Source organism: Silurus meridionalis, chromosome 7, assembly GCF_014805685.1.
Source record: "Silurus meridionalis isolate SWU-2019-XX chromosome 7, ASM1480568v1, whole genome shotgun sequence".
NCBI lineage: Eukaryota > Metazoa > Chordata > Actinopteri > Siluriformes > Siluridae > Silurus > Silurus meridionalis.
In genome coordinates this window covers 6,862,499-6,882,208 of record NC_060890.1, presented here as the reverse complement: position 1 = coordinate 6,882,208, position 19,710 = coordinate 6,862,499, and the positions used below count along the sequence as shown (strand labels likewise).

Below are 19,710 nucleotides of genomic sequence, written 5' to 3'. Positions count from 1 at the left end.
CTTTTTCTTCCTATACATCTTGAGTCCATACGCAAAAATTTCGATGTCCTTTTAGCATTCACTATTTAGGTTTTCTTCTCAGGTTCATGATTACAGCGTATATATATATATATATATATACATAGTGTTGAATTAGTGTCAATCCCTCCACACCCTCTTCCCTCCCAATGTCCAGCCCTTCAGCTTTACTTCTTCACTGAGCAAGCAAAAATGAGGACTTCAAGCCAAACAGGCAGGATGACAAGATGAAATATTAAAATTATCTCAGTAAAAACACCTGTAGATTCGTTGTTGGATTGCTATCTTGACGTGCAGCAGTCATGTTGAGGGTCCTGGTTGAGTCTGCTTCAGGTCTTCCTAAGAAGAAGCTCGGCAGTCCGGACCCCATCACATCAGTGGTGTTTAAAGGTATGCAAGAACAGGGTGTCTACTGTGTACAGGACTAAACCTAGGGAATGCTGAAGACTACACATATCTGAAGGAGATGAGATGTTTGGTGATGTGTTTCATGCTTTTGAGGAGTTTATGGTTATAATAAAATGCATATACCTGTAAATATACAGAGGAGCTGCGTTTATTAAACTCTCTCTTTGTGTTCATAAGTCCTATAGAGATCTAATTACCTACAGATTACAGGAGTAAGATACACATTTTGGATCTTATTGAATATTTGTTAGTTCATATGCATTACATTACAACAACTCAGACTACTATGTATACATTTTTACATACCCTGCATTGTCTTTATTAATTTTTTTATTGTCCTAGTTTTTATAGTTTTACAGATTTATAGCACCTGCACACCAAATTCATTGTACAGGCAACTCATGAAATGTGGCAATAAAGCAGATTCTGATCAATTTTCAATTGATTCTTTGATAAATGACCTCTGTACTTGCTTGCGTTTACATTTATGGCATTCAGCAGAGTTCTAATTTCTGCGACTCAGGTTTAAGGGCCTCGCTCAAGGGCCCAACAGTGGCCCCTTTGTGGTGGTGCTGAGATTTGAACCAATAGCCTTCTAAGTAGAAGTCTATCAACTTAAAAAGTCGATCAACTTGATGAGCACAAGTTAATAAATGATGTGGAGGTTGAACAAGTAGTTTTGAGAATTTCATTTCTGATCTGAGAAACTCTCCAAAGCAACAGAGAAAAACTGTAAACCAGTTGTCAGAATCTGTCGAGCTTAAATTTCTGTTCAACTAATTTTTTTTTTTTTTTTGTAAATGTGACTTGAATTGATGAATTGTGCAGATGCATCTTGAATGTCACTAATGAAGGCGAGTGAATGGCATCAGATCAACTAATGATCAACTAGTTCTCTAAAACAGGTCAAAGGTGAATCTCGTGAACCTTGAGTTGTACACAGACAGAGCAAAACATAATTATAAATTCAGAAAATAGACAAACAACTAAGAAATGAACGAACACATTACAGTACAGTAAAAGTGTAAATCCTGTCCAGTCTCATGCAATCAATCTAGATAGATAGATAGATAGATGGATGGATGGATGGATGGATGGATGGAGGCAGCCAGGTCGAGAGAGAGAGAGAGAGAGAGAGAGAGAGAGAGATAGATAGATAGATAGATAGATAGATAGATAGATAGATAGATGGATGGATGGATGGATGGAGGCAGCCAGGTCTAGAGAGAGAGAGAGAGAGAGAGAGAGAGAGAGAGAGATAGATAGATAGAGGCAACCAGGTCTAGAGAGAGAGAGAGAGAGAGAGAGAGATAGATAGATAGATAGATAGATAGATAGATAGATAGATAGATAGATAGATAGATAGATAGATAGAATCAAATAAATGAATTTGTGCTGCTGAAATTCATAGATGCCAAACAGAAGAAATTAAACTTTTGTGCAATTTCAGTCATTGTGATTCAAACCGTAGTTTATATCAAGCAATCTTGAAACTGTGCATCATACTGACAACATGCCTAAACATTTTGATGAATAAGATGTTTATTGACACAAATACAGTGGAACCCGGTTATGTCGATGTCCTAGGAGGTCGCCAAAAAGCATCGAGGTAAACGATGATCGAGATAAACGAAATTCAAAATGGCGGCAATATATTAACGTGCTTGAAATTTCTTTATGTACATGATTGCCGCGATTTGATTGATGAAGGCATGCGATAAAAATACATACAGTACATGTTTATCTGTCAGGAATCCACCTGCCACGCCCCCTTCGGCCCTCTTCAGCGTGTCAGGTGCTTTCTCGGCCGCTTTCTCTGAAGCTCCCGGCTTCAATCGCGCACATTTGTGCTCGTTTATCATCATCACCAGCTCTTATTTAAACTTCCACACTCTCACTGTCCGTTATTGTTGGTATATGTTGGTTCACGGCGGTCGTTGTTATCGCGCATGTGTATCCCGGTACGTGTCTTCCCACCGGCACTCTCTCAATGGCTGCGCTTTTTTTCCCAAAGCGGACCCCCCTATCCTGCTGGTGTTTATTCTATGATTTTGAATGGTCATCACACGTTCCTCGCCGCCAAGCGACAAAAGGCATATGTGCACTAACTAACAGCAGAGATTCACCAGTATACAATACAACACCTGTAGCAGCTGTAAGTCTTGATTTTTCCGCCACTTCCGCGGGTTCTTCTGCGGCTGCACCGAGATAACCGACATTAAATTGCAAAATTTTCCCCCCTTGTGCTCGAGATATTAGGGTTCGGCGACATAAAAAAAGTCGACATAACCGATAAAAAATGCTTAGAATAAGCGAGAATTTGGCGGTTCCACTTCAAAAACGTCGACTTAATAGGGTTGTCGAGGTAACCGAGGGCGAGATAACCGGGTTCCACTGTACTTACTTTGGAGAACTAAGGATTTTAAGAAAAGTACAGGCTTTTGCAAGAAATCCAATGTGTTGTGCTGTTTGTACCCAAATGCACTTACTGGTGCACATATTATGGATGATTTGAAAAATAAAAGACAGGAGGTGGAGCTGGAGGTAGCAGAGCTGAAGATGTTGAGGACGTTGGGAGTGATGAGGATGGACAGAATTAGAAACAAGTTTATTAGAGGAACAGAGCACCTAGGTGTTTTGGTGACAAGGTGAGGGAGGTGAGATTAAGATGGTTTGGAAATGTGCAGTGGAGGTACATGGGGTATATCGATAGGAGAATGCTGAGGATGGAGCCACCAGGTAGGAGGAAAAGAGGAAGACCAAGGAGGAGGTTTATGGATGTGGTCAGGGAAGACATGCAGGTAGTTGGTGTGAAAGAGGCAGATGTAGAGGACAGAGGGGTATGGAGACGGATGATCCACTGTGGCGACTGAGAAAAACTTTAACTATTTTGCATTCAATGACTTATGCAATGGACTGATGCCGACATGTTTTAGGGGTTGAGACCATTCAGGTGAAACCAGTATAATATATTTTGATCAACATGTAAATACACAACTGATAATGTAGGAAACAGCAGACACTTGTACACAATCGATTAAATACATGTTTTAAAGCATTCACAATTTAAACAAAGCAACAAGAAATGTTTTTATGATGAGCACAAGTGACTACATGATGTGGAGGTTGAACAAGTAGTTTTGAGAATTTCCTTTCTGATCTGAGAAACGCTCCAAAGCAAAGCAAAAATTTAAATGAGATAATTGTCAGTTTCTCAGGATGAGGGAGTCTCCCAAATGCTGCAAAAAAAAAAAATTTAATGATGAAAAACATGGGTTGGAGATTAGATAATTAGTTAGTTAGTTAGTTAGATAGATAGATAGATAGATAGATAGATAGATAGATAGATAGATAGATAGATAGATAGACAGACAGACAGACAGACAGACAGACAGACAGACAGACAGACAGACAGACAGACAGACAGATAGATAGATAGATAGACAGACCTGCATGCACTTATGTAAATTGTGGTGTTTATAGTTTATGCACGTGTTTATAGTTTTCTCAACCTAATTGTTTTTTTATTTTTAGGTGAAACAAAGAAAACTCGGTCCATCAGCAATGAAATTAATCCTGTCTGGAAAGAGGTAGGAGTGTACCAACGGACACTTGTTTTGTTTCTTAGCTTAACAAGTGTATATCAATAGTTGATTATAGTTTATCAAATATTTACCTGTAGTTTTTGTATTTGCTGTGGCACACAACATCAAGTTAAGAAACAGTTCTTTTACATTTTTTTTATTTTGTCCAATACAAACCTTTCTGTATTTAAACACAAAACAAACTAATCTAAAGGCTCTTTATTTTCACCCCAGACTCTGGAATTTGACTTAAAAGGTTCCCCTCTTGACTCTTCTTCATTCATTGATGTGATTGTAAAAGACTTTGAGACCGTTGGAAAAGACAAGTAAGTTCTTTACTTCACTGCACAGGTGTAAACATCTGTATATATGATAGGAATGTAAATGTAATTGTAATTCTGATACATCTTTATCATTTTTGCTAACATTAAGTTTAACCCAGATTCTTTGTAAATTTGGTCACATATGGATCAAGGCTTGTTAAAGCAAATATAATTTTTTTTTTCATAGGAATAGATATCATATTGTCTGTAGACAATATAGAGCCTGAGGTTTATATGCCTGTATTTTGTAAACACCCCATCCAGAAAGAGAATAGGTAGAAAAGTTTAAATAACAATAGGGTGCATATACACATTTGGTGCTTGGGATACTTATAATAATAATAATAATATTAATAATAATAATAATAATAATAATAATAATAATAATAATAATAATAATAATAATTTATATCAGCGATATAGTAAATTCTCACAAAACCCTGCATTCTAAAGGTAACTTGTTTTACTTAGAATCTTTATTAATATATAACACATATTTAAAGTCTCCCAACCTGGGAAAAAGATTAGGGTTTACCAGAAACTTTAAAAAATTCATCCTATGGACATCTTATGGAAAAAAAATATCTGATGGACATATGGGATATAAATGAACTTATAGCAAAGAGAGGAAAAGAGAAGAAAAAGAGTGTGGTAAAAAACAAAGGAAGGAACTGCTCATGACCTGAATTGTACCATTCTGATGGTGTGGAGGTGTATGACTTCTAATAGAACTTCACTCCCATAATGATGATAAAAATTCTCATTATAATAACAAGCATTTTTCAAAAAAATGCAAACTGACCAAATACTAATGAAATATAGATTACAAATGAATTATTGTACTTTAGAGCATTGCTTGAGGCTGAATTGATTTGGTTTTGCAAATTTGCTCAAGCCATGGTGAAGCTAAACATAAGTAGCGGATGCTAATCACAATATTTTATATATTCGTTCTTGGTTTTCCCTGAGGACAGCTTCTGGATTTAACCAATAATTTGAGAAACCCCAAATGGCAAAATATAAAGCTTTTATTTTGTTTTAATTACAAATCAATGGCAGGAAATATGCATGAATTAAATATACTGTAGATCTCTATCTACTTTGACCATCCTGGATCTGTGTATTAGCTTGTTATAAATCCCTTGATGAGCTGCATCAGATATAAAAGAGAACCAAATAATTATTTTCCAAAACCAAATTAATCATTTTCATGTGTTAATGTTTTATGTGATGGATTTTATATCAACCATTGAAATTATTATTATGATTTCACCTACATGTACAACAGTAAACACACAAATTGAGGCACAGGAATGTTTCAGGAGTGTATTTGTTTATGCTAATTCTAGCTAGTTTTCGACCAATGGTTTGTTGTTTTTACCTGTAATAACTTAATATTTGACAATTTGGGCCTGACCTGATTTTTATTTTGGCCCAGGATTGTATAATCACGTGTGGCTGTGGGTTGTGTTTTTGAGCACATAAACATTATAGGTGTTCTGCAAGCTGTGTAGGTGTAAACAAATAATTTCTCTCATTAGCCATACTGACAGACACTGAGGTGACAGTTCCTTTTCATTTCTTTTCTTTGCTTTTCTTCTTTTTTGAAATAATTTAATCTATAAATAATTTTCAATCACCTTTAAATAATGAAATGGTCAATTTGCTCAGTAAGCTTTGTTATGTGTTTCATTCACATTTTGTTTCATTTGTTTTCTGGATTTTATTGGTTATATGCATTTGAAAAGAAACCTACATTATTCCAACGATTCTGTCAACTGTGATACTTAACAAGATGGTACTGTATTGCAATTAAGTCAGAATTACAAGAGTAGCAGAAGTGTAAAATACAGTGCATTTCATTCAACTCTAGACGTGTACTTAATTTGCAACCTATTCTCTGTATTTGTGTAATAGATATACATAGATTTTCAGATTAGAAAAACAAGGGATCATTTAGTTGTTCTTGGTGTCTTCGGATGAGTCTTAAGACCACAGTGTTGGCCCCAGAAAGACAGTCATCACACCCACAGAGCCAGGTTGAGACTTGTTGTGTAATGCTGTTAGACGAGAGGTGAGAAGTAACACATTACTACTGGATTATTGAGCTACTTTTTTAACAGAAAGAATTTAGAAAGGATCAGGAATATGATGGCATGCATTCACATTAGTTCTGGGATCTTGTTGATTCTGCATTTGCAAAAAAAAAATGTAGATTTTGTCATATTTTTCTTCATGATAACACTTGAGGAGATTTATAAATGTTCATGTTATGTCCGCTATGGACGTCTGGTAGAGTCTTTGTAGAGGGTATATGTTTACAAGAAAAGAAAAAGAGTGTTTTACACCAAAGAAAATAAAATAGAATTATTCAAGTGTCTATTTCATTTGCGAATGCTCACACAGTGTGTATTGGGGGTGTGGTTTCTGTGTATGGGTTCTGTGTATTTACATTTTGCAAATTACAATAATAATCATAATCATAATCATTTTAATATTTCATCCATGCTAGTTTTAAGACTTTTTTTTTCTTTTAAGAATATTGTGGGTTATATAAAAATTAAATTAAATTAGCACTAAAATTAGCACTTTCCAGGTTTGCTTTATAGAACTCAAGAGTTATATTTTTATTAAGTTTGTAATCTGGCGTACCAGTGTAGATTTATTCATTGCTAGAGACTCAATGCACTTTTGTATGTCGCTCTGGATAAGGGCGTCTGCTAAATGCCGCAAATGTAAATGTAAATATAAAATTTAGAAGATAAATTGTATCAGTAGTTGTCCTGGCTCAGTCTTTTGTGTGGTTGAATTTTTGTGTAGGGTATGTCTTGGATTCTGCCAGTTTAGTTTTATTGAGGCTGACCCATTCGTGTGCAACACTACAGTATATGGACAAAATGTTGGGACACCTGACTCTCCCAGCAAGATGTGGCTTTTTGCAAAACTGTTGGGAACTGTTGGGAACCTCAACCTAAACTAGGAGACTCAAACTGTTCCTTCATGACAATACCCTTGTGCACAAAGCCACCTCCATGAAGGTTTGCTTTACATGGGTTGGAGTGGAAGATCTTGAGCTATAGAGCTCTGACCTCAGCCCTACTGAACACATCTGGGATGAAGGTGAACAGTGACTGTACCCCAGACCTTTTCACCTCACCTACATCAGTATGTGAACTTTACTATCACCCTTGTGTCTGAATGAGCACAAAACCTTCACAAGCACACTCCAAAATCTACATCTTTCCAGAAGAGTGGTTATTATAACAAAATGTAGACTAAATATGAAATTAGAGGCTCAAAAAGCATCAGTCTTATGGTCAGGTTTCCACAAACTTTTGTCCATATAGTATTTTTCAGTAACCACTGAAGGTGTTTGTGGCAGTAGGTATTAAAGTATAATGGGATTTTTTGTTTGGTTGAGCTCTCTTGAATGAGGTAAAAAAAAAGAAAAAAGGGCGTATTTAATTACCAGTAGAAAACCTGTTAGTTGAATTGACTTACATTGTGAGTACAATCTTGTGGACATGTAAAATTCGCTTCAATATACTTAGTTAAATTTCGATGCTTTTCTTGAGTAAATCTCACTTTATCATTATTTATTTTCAATATGGAATATGATTGGATAAGAGCTTTATGCACTGAACTAAGAATAGTTTTTAGAGTCAGTCAAGGTTTTAAATCGACAAATTTTGACATAAAACTACGTTTTTTCTCCTGCTGCTTTTTTCACAGCGAGTTCTAGTTCCTGTGTGTAGTGCGTGTTAAATATCAAGTTAATCCTCTGTTTGTTTTGGACGTTTGTGTTTTATGTTGAAGTAAGATTAGTCAATGTGTGTGTAGTCTCAGGGTGGAACAGAATAATAGTAAGCATACAGTGTAAGAGGGAGAGAGGAAGGAGTGAGCGCTGTGTTGATTATCCAATCAAATGAGAGAAAGAGACACCACCCAAATAATGTTAAAATGCAGTAGTATGGTGCAAAGATAAGTGTTCACTGCCCAACTTATATGTGTTTTCAGAAAACACTGTGCCTGTTTGTAACCCACTGGGAAAAGCTTTCCATAGTGTTTCATAATACAATACGTTATTGTTCGCTGTGCAGTTAGCATGGGTCAGTTTCCCTATCAGAAAGAGTCGTTAGAGAATCTTGACTTCCTACGTGCCCAAACATTTCCAACTTTCCTGCAGCTGTAACTGTTTCCATGCTGTACTGTGCATCCCTCAATTAAGCAGAGGAAGGAGTAAAACACGACAGGGCACGCTGTTATTCTGCGATTGGGGTGTAAAAAAGTGAGCCATTTCCCTTTCCATTTAGGGCACATCCACATGAAGTCTTTCATTCTTACTATCCCACAAAAGTTTGCAGGTGGATGCAATTGATGACTTAACCAAAGAATGATTCGGGTTGATTTATTTATTTATTATCTGTGTTTGTAGAAGAAAAAAACTAAAGAGTATGAGTGAAAGAAGAACTTTGGGTGGATGTTTCACGACATAAAAATCATAGTTCACCAATAGGTTGAAGCTATGATTTTTATGTCGTGAAACATCCATCCAAAGTTCTTCTTTGTTTTTTTCTCCTTCTTGAGGTTATGAAATCAAAATTCAGAAAATAATATCACTGACAAAGCTCTTGAACTGGAGACTCCTTCAACAAATCTCCTTAATATAAAAGCTGTTTTAGGCAGATGTGAAAAGTGTTTATAGTTTATTTTAATCAATTATCAAAAATGTAAAGTAAAGGAAAAAAAGAAAAATCCAATTAAAATCAATATTTTGTGTGACCACCCTTTGCCTGCGAAAAACCATCAATTCAACTAGGTACATTTGCACATAGTTTTTTTGCACTTCTTGATGGTATAGCATGATGGATAAAGATCTTCCTGTATTTATCACCATTGAGGACACCATTAACTCTGAACAAATCTTTTGCCTGCAGACACTCATTATTGTACCGCTTGTTTTTTGCTACAGACAAATATCTTCCGATTTTATCAGGCTGAAGCACCTGCTGCTATTTTTCTGCACCCCTATGTTTCGCATAATTCAGTTGCTTAGCCTTGTTTTCATGTCAGATGATTGGCTTTTTGTCCACAATTCTTCCATAAAGAGCACTTCTGGCCAGAAGTCGGGCCCACTGGGTTTCCTCCAGTTCTTTGCTGATGGCACTGCTTCCAATGTCAAAGTGAAGTACAGTAAGCAAGAAGTGTCTTTTATCTGCTGCATTAAGTTTCCTTGATCGACCACTGCACCTACGGTCCTCAACACTGCCCATTTCTTTGTGTTCTTCAAAATAGCTTGAGCCTGCTTTGAAATCTTAACCTAGGAGAGACCTTGCTGATGCTGTAGATCTACATTATGTCTTGTTGTGCTCAGTCTTGCCATGGTGTGTACCATGAGTCTGGCTGTTCCTTAACCAGTTTTAAACCTCCTTCACAGCTGTTTCTGTTTTATTTAATGTCTGCGTTTTAACCTACCTTTAAAATTGATGTGCTCATTAGCACCTGCTTGGTATAATTGAATAATCATACACCTGATCCTGCAAAATCCTTGACTTTCTATACAATGTGTGCAGAAGTAAAAAGAAAAAGGTGGTCACACCAGATATTGATTTAGATTTTTCATCTGTTCGGTCACTTTACATTTTGTAAATTGATCAAAATAAACAATTGAAATATATTTTTCCTGAAAGCGTTCTGATTATACAACATTTACTAAACCTGCCTGAAACAGAGGACGGGGGGGTCACCCCAGCAGATCATCCGTATTCATCCCCCCGTCCATGCATCTGCCTCTTTCATACCATCTACCTGCATGTCTTCCTCACCACATCCATAAACCTCCTCCTTGGTCTTCCTCTTTTCCTCCTTCCTGGTGGCTCCATCCTCAGCATTCTCCTACCGATATACCTCATGTCCCTCTTTTGCACATGTCTAAACCATCTCAATCTCGTACCTCCACCTCTCCAGGCTCTTCTCAACCTGCTCCCTACTCTCACCACAAATAACAATATCTGACATGTGCATGAATACATTATATCTGACATATGATAACACTGTGTAATGTTTATGATTTTTTCAGAAGGTTGTTGGTTCACTTTCTGCACCAGCAGCAGTTACAAAGGTTCCATTTGTACATTAGTAACTGCTGCTGGTGCAGAAAGTGAACCAACAACCTTCTGAAAAATCATAAACATTACATAGCGTTATCATAAACACAACAGTTGTTAACATAAAAAACCACGAGTGATGGCCAGTTTGGCAGAACAGGTGACCAGGAATTGCCTCAGGATCAGTGACTGAATCATGAGCATGCAACCAGGAATTTGATTAATATATAGTGTTTGTTCTTGAGGGTGCAGTCCAGGCTTTTGCACACATTGATATGGATCATAGGTTGCTGGGGTTTGGACTAGAGCTATAGCAAACTGTGTGCTTCTGTTTTATATAAAGATAGATCATAATTGTGTGTATACCGTATTGTCACAATATTAGCATTTTGAACAGAACACTTCATGGTTGGTTATAAAATATTACATTACAATTATATTTTAATACATTACAAGGGCATTTGCTGGTGGTTTTATAATGTTAGATGAAGGGGGGGTATTTTGACTGTACAGTATTTTACTTACATTTGTCACTTTTTAGGTTGAAGGGTTAACAAACTTGTTTCAGCTGATCACTTGTATCCAATATTTCAATTCTCGTCTATCTTATCTTATCCTGACTGCGCTCTTTCCACAATGGTTTTACAGAACGAAATTCCAAAAAGGTTTTACTGAATTGATTATTTACTTTGGAAACCATGTAAAATATATACCCTGGCTTTCACAATGATAGCGTGACACCATTCGAAAAGCATCAACTGTGGGAATATTTTTTGGAGAAATAATGTCATTCATCGCTCCAGTAAGATTTTATTTAGTTGCAGATAAAGAATTGAAGTTGTTCCACACTTTATAGTGGCTTTCTTCCTCTCTGTTGTTGCCTGTGCTTAGACATATTTCAAACTTTTTATTGTAATAGATTATTTTTTTCATAAACTTTAGCTTCCAAGAGCAAATTCTAAATATTTCAGTTATCATTAAAACATAAATCTAAAACCCTCTCAACAGAGTTGTAGGCTGATTTATCATAAATTTGTAATCTAGCGTACCAGTGTAGATTTATTCATTGATGAAGACTCAAAGCACTGAGGGTGTCTGCTAAATGAAGCAATATATATAAATATGCTAGTTTATTATAAAAAAATAACATTATTACATTCTAGTGTTAAACATAACAACAACTTTCTTTACTGTCTAAGTTTCAAACCAACAAAACACATGCCAGAGGAGTTTAATAAATATTAGCCATAGCAAGGCAAACAATTAATTAAAATGTATGCTTAAGTCAGTTTTGCATGTTAATATCCGCATCACGTAGGTTTAGTATAAGTCAGCACTCCCAGAGTGCACATAATATTCTTGGCAAACATTCTCTCTCCACAGCAAGTGCAATGACGATGGTTTGGATGAAAGCCTGTATGTCCCCAGATGAGTGTTTGCAATGGGTGGAGGTTTCCTCATTGACTATTTGAGTAAAACAACACAAAGCACATAAGGCATTTATTTTATTTTTTTAGGAAGTCAGGTTTCAGTTATACCCAACTTTGCTTTTGCTACAGGTCGTTCTTCAATTCTTGGTTTTAATGGAGTGTAAAGAATGCAAATCTCAGTTTCCTTTGGCGTCCAAGTCCGGAGCTTTCAGCAGAATGCTAGGCGTTTCCTCTCTACATTAGTAAAACAGTGCTTGGGCTGGAACATTGCCTGGTCTTGTTAGGCAGAGCAGCAGGAAATCACTGAATCAAGTTTAAATAAAGAGGAGCAAATTTAAATTAATTTTAATTAAAAATGTTTTTATTGTTGTACCTAGAAGTTTCAACAAAACAAATTATTTTGTGTATGAGCACCTTTGGTAATAAAACCATTTCTGATTCTGATTCTATTGTAAAAAATTTAAATGCATTGCAATTATTGATCATGACATGCTTGTCAAAAAATCTGATGGAAAATCTGGTAAAAATGGTGATCTGACTTTTTCTTACAGGTTTATTGGCTCGGCAAAAGTCTACTTGAAAGATCTAGCAAGTGGTCAAGTGAAGTCACTCGATTCAAAAAATTTGGCTTTAGTCAATGACAGTGGACAAAATATTGGAGTAAGTGTTTATTTGTGTATACCTTTCTTCCAAAAAATGACACCTGCTTACAATTTACTGTTTTTCTTCCTTATTGTGTTCATACATACAGTTTAACTTTGTTCTTTATGCTGAAAAAGCACAAATGTTTAACCAGAAAGCTGATTTTATCAAGAAATCTATACTGAAGTTATCAAGTGTTCACTAAAGAACTGAGAGCAAAACTGTTTGTGGCAATTGTAGACCAAACCCATCAGAAAAACACTGTTTGGAATAATTTACTTTCCAAAGTGGTATCGTCCAAACAAATCTCATGCATATTGTACATGTGATTGATATGCAGAGGCTGCCAGAAGTTTGTTTGGTTTTTGAGAGACATGCATGTTTCTTTTTTCTTCTATGCAACAACATTTTCTTTGACCAAACAAATATAAATGTACAGATATTAAACTTTGATTTTATTGAAAAATTCCTTCCTTGGCTGAAATACTTTGTAATGCCTCTTGTAAAACTTGTCAAAGGTGTTCTTCACTAGTTGGATATTTCTTTCTGATCTTGTGATCCAGTTCATCCCAGAGCAGTTCAATAAGATTCAGGTGCAGTGACTGGGCAGGTCATTCCATCATAGATAAAACTCCGGCCGACTGTATTCTCTCTAAATAATGTTTACATAGCTTGAAGGTATGTTTCAGGGCATTATTTGGCTGTATGGTGAAGTCGGATCCAGTTATTTGCAGCCCAGACGGAACTGCATGGTGTGAATTGAAGTATGGAATAGTAGCCATGTTGGTTCAGTAGTCATTTCACCCAGAATATGTCTCCAACATTCTCTGCTCCAAAATAAGCTTCAAACTCCATGTTTGTTTATAGGTATAAGGCAGTCTGCTAACATCTTCTCTGCTGTTCTTTATCTTATATTAGTTCTTCAGTTAGAATAAAAAAAAATTCAATTTGGATTCATCTGTCCACAGAACTTTTTTCCAGTCATTCACTGTCCAATTCTTGTGTGTTGTGTGTTTTTGCCTTTTACCCAGTTTGTTGCATATAAAAAGAAGAAAAATCTACATGTGTCTCAAAACCATTAAACTATTGATAGGCCCTGTAGAATTCCAGTAATGTTTCTAATCTTTAAACCGATTGTCTCTAATTGTAGGCAACGGTTGATCTGGTCATTGGTTATGAACCTCCAGCTAACTCTCCTCCAAACCCAAATGATCAGCAGGATGGCGGTGTGGCAGGAAACGCAGGTATGTGTTCATTCAATCGGTTTGGAATCTGTTTTTGTCCTTCTATAAACCTTATATATATTGATACTGATATATATACCCAAATAAAAAAAAATAAAAAAAATTATAAGGATAGATCTTAGGATGCTCGACCACTTTTTGTCCACAGCAGCTTTTATTCTCAGTGGAATGCCACTGAACTAGTTTTCCAACATTATCCATTCATTGAAGCAAACCCAATATCATATTACAGTATTTTATTGTAACTGACAATAAAGTTGGTCAGATTTACTAAGTGCTTTTTATCCTATTGACTCAAATGTCTGATAGAACAGATGATAATAGATGGTTTTTAGCTCCCAAGATACACTACTGTATATGGGCAAAAGTTTGTGGACACCTGACCAGGTAGGAAGTAACGAAGTACAAATACTTCGTTACTGCGCTTATGTAGATTTTTCTGGTATCACAATCTTTACTTCACTATTTATTTTTCGGACAACTTTTTACTTCCACTCATTAAATGTTTTACACAAATATCTGTACTTTCTACTACTTACATTTTAAAAACAGGCTCGTTACTTTAGTTTTAATCTATTTGGTGATATTTTTCTTCTCATTGAGCTCTGGTTTTAGTCCATCAACCTCTTTCTTGTCATTGTGTGGCTTTTTCAACCGACCACTGGTGTATCATTTCCTGGCTCTCACACACCAAAGACGTAAGCTAGTTTATGAAGATAATAAGCAAGACAGAAGGCAAAAAGAAATATGGAGCTACCGTGGATGAGACAGAGGAAGTCAGCAATGCAAACATGACTGACAACAGAGACATTCCTGATCACCTGATCATCATCTTTTCTCTGCTTGTGTTCTATATTGCGGTTGTTCAGCCTGGACACATTCATTAGGAAACAAAATTTGAAATTCTTTTGTATTAATATATTAATATGATGTGAGGTCCAGTTACCAGCAGGTAGTAATAAGGACTACTTTTTACTTAAGTACATGTCAGAACCCAAACTTCTTTACTTTAACTTGAGTAAAAAGTATATTCCGTACTTCAACTTTTACCAGAGTCTTTTAAAACATGAGTCTGTACTTCTACTAAACATCTGTACTGCTACTTAAGTGAAGGGTGTATCTACTTTTGCCACCTCTGATTTGTATATGTTTTTGAACACCCTAATCTACATTTTGTTGCGATTTACTGTTATAATATCCTTTCACTCTTCTGGTAAGATGTTCCACTAGATTTTGGAGATTTGCGTTCATTTAACCACAAGGGTGTTAGTAATGCCTGATGTTCCTGGGGTGCAGTCAGCATTGCCAGTTCATTCCAAAGGTCTTCAGTAGGTTTGAGGTCAAGAGTTCTATAGCAGGCCACTCGAGATCTTCCACTCCAATTCATCTAAAGCATATCATCATGGAGCTGGCATTGTGCATAGAGGCAGTGTCATGCTGGATCAGGTTTTAGTCTCCTAGTTCAAATGAAGGGAAATTTTCATTCAACAACATCCAAAGGAATCCTATATAATTGTGTGCAACCAACTTTGTGATAACAGTTTGAGGAAAAAACACATATGGCTGGAAAATCAAATGTTCCAGTATTTATTTTCATAGAGTGTATATAACTATAGAGGCAGAAAACTTACAATTTAACCTGATGATTGTTTCATATTTATTTTGCCCTTTTAAAGAACAGTCAATAAAAGTTAAATTACATTAGGAAATATATTTTTTAAAGAAGGGAGATCAACTTATATACCAAATGCAAAAAAGGTTACAAGTGCAGAAAGAAACAACAACACACTACGAAGTAAACAGTACAAATACAACAAGCACAAGCAATGGAAGAATAAATACAAAGGCCGGCAGTGTTGTATGCAATAAAAACAGAAAGCAGGTGATCAGGTAATTGAGTGGGTATGATTCGGATTTCTGGAAGGCGGAACGTTGGACACAGTGAGTGATAGTATCATAGCCCTGGTTTTATTCTGCTAAAGCTGAAGTATTAAAATATATCTGAAATATGCAGTTTAATTACATTTGTATTGCACATTTCATAATGATTTACATAAATGAATAGATTCTGATTATACATCTTAAATGAATCAATTTATCCTTACAAGTTTGCTCTAATGAGTAGCCAGAGTCGAAAGAGGTAAGGAAAAGGTCAGTGAGACAACATGAGGAAAAAACCTTGAGGATGGACCAGACTAACAAGGGAACATCTGGAGCAATTGTTTAACCTGGAATTTCATTATTGTTCCAATGTCTATGCTGCTGAAGTTATTAACTTTTCTGGCATTATAACTGCAGTCTGAAGTCTTTATTGTTTCAATGCTGCAGTGAAGGATGTGTTGTATTGAAACTGTATGGTCTAAACAATATTAATTGTTTGAGGAATCTCACCACGTGCCCTTTTCTGAAGTTGGCAGTACATATAACACTTGTTTTATTGTTGATGTAGTGTAAATAATGCGTGTTTTTGCTCAGGTGGTGCTGATGGAGATGAGAATGTCACTGATATGGGAGGGTCTCCTATTCAGCCGGGCCAAAAAGCTCAGTGGAAGACCAGAAAACAGAGGCCTTTATCTAACAAACCGCAGGACTTCCAGGTACAGTGGCTTTTAAACCAAGCCTAAGAAAGGACCTTATTCATCAATCAGTGCTATTTAACTTTAATACTCCTTCATTTCCTTGAGTCTATTTCCAAATGAAAAGGAATGAATAAACATTGACATGCTTTTTTTAGTGATGCAATTTTTCTTCTATGATCAAAGATCCGAGTCCGGATCATCGAGGGTCGCCAGTTGCCCGGAAACAACATCAAGCCTGTGGTGAAAATACATGTTTGTGGAGAGACTCATAGAACTCGCATCAAAAGAGGAAATAACCCCTTCTTCGATGAGGTAACGATTGACATGATGTCTCTAGGATGTACCTGAACACTCAAGTGAACTCTTCTTTTTGTCAAAGGTCTCATATATATAAAATAATACTTTTGTTTTTTGGTTTGTTTTTGCAGATGTTTTTCTACAATGTCAACATGCTGCCATCAGACCTTTTCGATCAACACATCAGCATTCGAGTTAGTAGAAACAATTCAGGAACATAGGAATGTGCTTATATAAAAACTTCATATTATATTCAATGGAAGTTTATTATGTTGTTGGGTTGCCATTAAAACCATCATCAAATTGTAAATGTCATTTAGTTTCTTGAGTAGACACATATATGAGCAAATTCTGCCATGTCTATAAAAGAAAAATGATATTATATCACAGAATGTAATGTATTGTCAGTACCAGCCTAATCATTGTACGTTTTCTCCATACGTTACTTTGCTTCAGTCTTATAAGTATTTAAATGGCATTCTATATTTTGGGTTAATTGTTTGCGTATTATAAATGGAGATAATTTTACTATACTATATGTAAAAGCTGTTCTCGGGTGCTGCAGGTGTACAACTCTTCATCACTGAGAGCGGACAGTTTAATGGGAGAATTTAAGGTACTTCATATACACTTATAGTCACTACATCCAGCCATGACAGAGTGATGAATTGTTCTATGACATTAAAGTTTGTTTGTTTTGTTCTCCTGAATGTCTCAGGTCGATGTCGGCTACGTCTACGACGAACCAGGTATTTTTCCCGAAATTCGCCACTGCAGCTCGATTTACATTCCTGCTCAATTAACACTGTGTGTGCTTTGTATGGTCAACTTTGTACAGCTCACTGTGTCATGAGGAAATGGCTGCTTTTAAATGACCCAGATGACTCAAGCTCTGGAGCAAGAGGCTATCTGAAAGTCAGCATGTTCATTGTGGGAACCGGAGACGATCCCCCGGTATGCATTTAGTCCAATATTTAAAACACAAAACTATGACAAAACTATAACGGGTAACACGGGTAACACAAATACAGTAGTCGCATGCCAAGATGCTCGTTAGGCCCCCTGAGTGGGAAGAATTGACTTGCATCGGTGCCTAATTGGACAGGTGGAGAAGAGAGAGCAAGACAATGATAATGATGATGTTGAGAGTAACCTACTCCTGCCAGCTGGAGTCGTACTGAGATGGGCTACGCTGCAGCTCAAAGTGTTTCGTGCCGAGGACGTCCCCCAAAGTAAGCCAGAATCTCACAAAGCACCATCAAACAAGCCAATATTTTTGTGCATCCCACAGTGTTCTAATGTCTGTAACGGGACTCGTCTGGATCACACCTGATTCACGAACATGCTTGATGTCTTACAGTACATTACCCAGCCATTTGATTTAGTCCAGTTTTTAAAATAGGGAATTATTCACAAAAGGTGTGCTGTTATAGACCAAACCAAACAAATGAGTGATTTTCCATTTATTTGCATGTATTAAAGAATGACATCATACTTTAAAATCTGTATATATTCCATTTTTTTGTGTAGCTATAATCATCAGCTTCATTTTTCCATTATCTTTAAGTAAACTAGACAAAAAAATGACAGCTTTAATATTCTGACTGCAACAAAATACTGACACTAGAGACTCCTTCCAAAAATGTGAAATAAACATCTCACAGAAAACTTCACCATATTGCTTTCATAAAGAAAATGAATCAACACCTTCTGGCCAATCATTATTGGGATTTTCCGCAGCGCTGCCGCCCTTCTCCATTCCATGTAGCAATGTTAGCAAATTGATTAGTTCGTACATGTTTGTTTTGAGTATATCTGTTTATAATGCTTTATACATAAAACTGAACTACTTCATTCCTATCAGCTTTTTGTAACATAAACATCACACAGTTTATTGATAACGTTCTTCACTTTCAGTGGACGACTCCATTGCTCAGTCTTTGAAACAAGCGTTTGGAGGGGAAGACAATAAAAAGAATCTTGTAGATCCATTCACAGAGGTCATGTTCGCTGGGAAGAAGGTATAGCATCACTTTTACCTTTTAACCTTTTGGGAGGATCTATGTATCTCTGAGTTTCGTTTTTTTTTCTCCATAGTTATGCACAAATGTAATTGAGAGGAACGCAAACCCTGAATGGAACCAGATGCTTAATCTTCAGGTTAAGGTAATAATAGGTGGAATTTTCTGATCCGCTGTATGTGAAATTTTTCTGTTCATATAAAAGACTAAATGGAAATATTTTTCTTCCATCCATAGTTTCCGTCTATGTGTGAACAGATCAAACTGACTGTATTTGATTGGTGAGTTGGTTTAACACATGCCTTGGCTGGTGTCTGTGTCAAAACTGTAGTTGAGATGAGAAAATGGAGCATGCATGCAATGTTGTTTTGGGATTCTGTCATAAACTAAGGACTCTGTAATGGGAGATTGTGAAAGCTGGGTGGATCCCGGCAGACTGTATGAGTCAGTGTGGTGCTTCCCCTCCTTCTCCCACAGTGCATTCCTCTGCTAAAGCCCACTGAAGGAACTGTGGAAAATCTGAAGAGATCCAGTGCTCGGCTGTGACTACCACGCATGTCGACTCATATGTTTGCTTGTTATAACTGACTGCGTCTCTCAATCCCTTCCCCCTCTTTAGGGATCGTCTCACAAGAAATGATGCCATAGGCACCGCGTACTTAAACCTGGCTTCAATAGCGTCCTCTGGTGGTGAAGTTGAAGGTATGGCATCTTGGGTGCAGCCTGCATTATAGCATTATAGCATTATATCATTACGGCTCAGTGTATAATCCAGTGCAATGTGTATTAACTTAGTTGGATACATACTGTAATGAAATAAGTGGTCCTGGGTTTTCATTTTTAAATGTCTTTCCTATGTTTTGTTCTGCTGGACTAGAGGAGGATCCAGGAAATGAGTTTCCAGGATATACAGGTTAAATAGGTTCACCTCCCGTACATATTTTCCATAGTGCTGTGCATGCTGTTCATTATAGTTACACACACAGAGCTAACAAAGAGGAAAAAAAACTGAATTGCAAGGTTCTTTACTTACTTGTTTTGTATCCTTTCTCTTTGT

The 19,710-nt window shown here is 36.5% G+C and overlaps 1 protein-coding gene across 4 annotated transcripts in view; it reads left to right on the top strand.

Annotated features, from left to right (window-relative positions):
* Positions 1 to 181: 181 nt before the first annotated feature.
* Positions 182 to 19,710, top strand: part of myof (myoferlin) — a 37,680-nt gene continuing 18,151 nt past the window's right edge. For 2 of the 4 annotated variants that reach the window (XM_046854073.1, XM_046854071.1), the window contains exons 1-17: positions 182 to 408; positions 3,961 to 4,016; positions 4,245 to 4,336; positions 12,422 to 12,530; positions 13,663 to 13,756; positions 16,232 to 16,353; positions 16,519 to 16,647; positions 16,764 to 16,826; positions 17,198 to 17,248; positions 17,351 to 17,381; positions 17,471 to 17,586; positions 17,738 to 17,864; positions 18,550 to 18,653; positions 18,730 to 18,798; positions 18,891 to 18,934; positions 19,273 to 19,355; positions 19,531 to 19,566. In XM_046854073.1, coding sequence (XP_046710029.1) covers positions 321 to 408; positions 3,961 to 4,016; positions 4,245 to 4,336; positions 12,422 to 12,530; positions 13,663 to 13,756; positions 16,232 to 16,353; positions 16,519 to 16,647; positions 16,764 to 16,826; positions 17,198 to 17,248; positions 17,351 to 17,381; positions 17,471 to 17,586; positions 17,738 to 17,864; positions 18,550 to 18,653; positions 18,730 to 18,798; positions 18,891 to 18,934; positions 19,273 to 19,355; positions 19,531 to 19,566 — 1,414 coding nt within the window. In that variant the 5' untranslated portion in view covers positions 182 to 320. The remainder of the gene's footprint in view (positions 409 to 3,960; positions 4,017 to 4,244; positions 4,337 to 12,421; positions 12,531 to 13,662; positions 13,757 to 16,231; positions 16,354 to 16,518; positions 16,648 to 16,763; positions 16,827 to 17,197; positions 17,249 to 17,350; positions 17,382 to 17,470; positions 17,587 to 17,737; positions 17,865 to 18,549; positions 18,654 to 18,729; positions 18,799 to 18,890; positions 18,935 to 19,272; positions 19,356 to 19,530; positions 19,567 to 19,710) is intronic. The other 2 variants (XM_046854074.1, XM_046854072.1) reach the window with 1 other exon arrangement.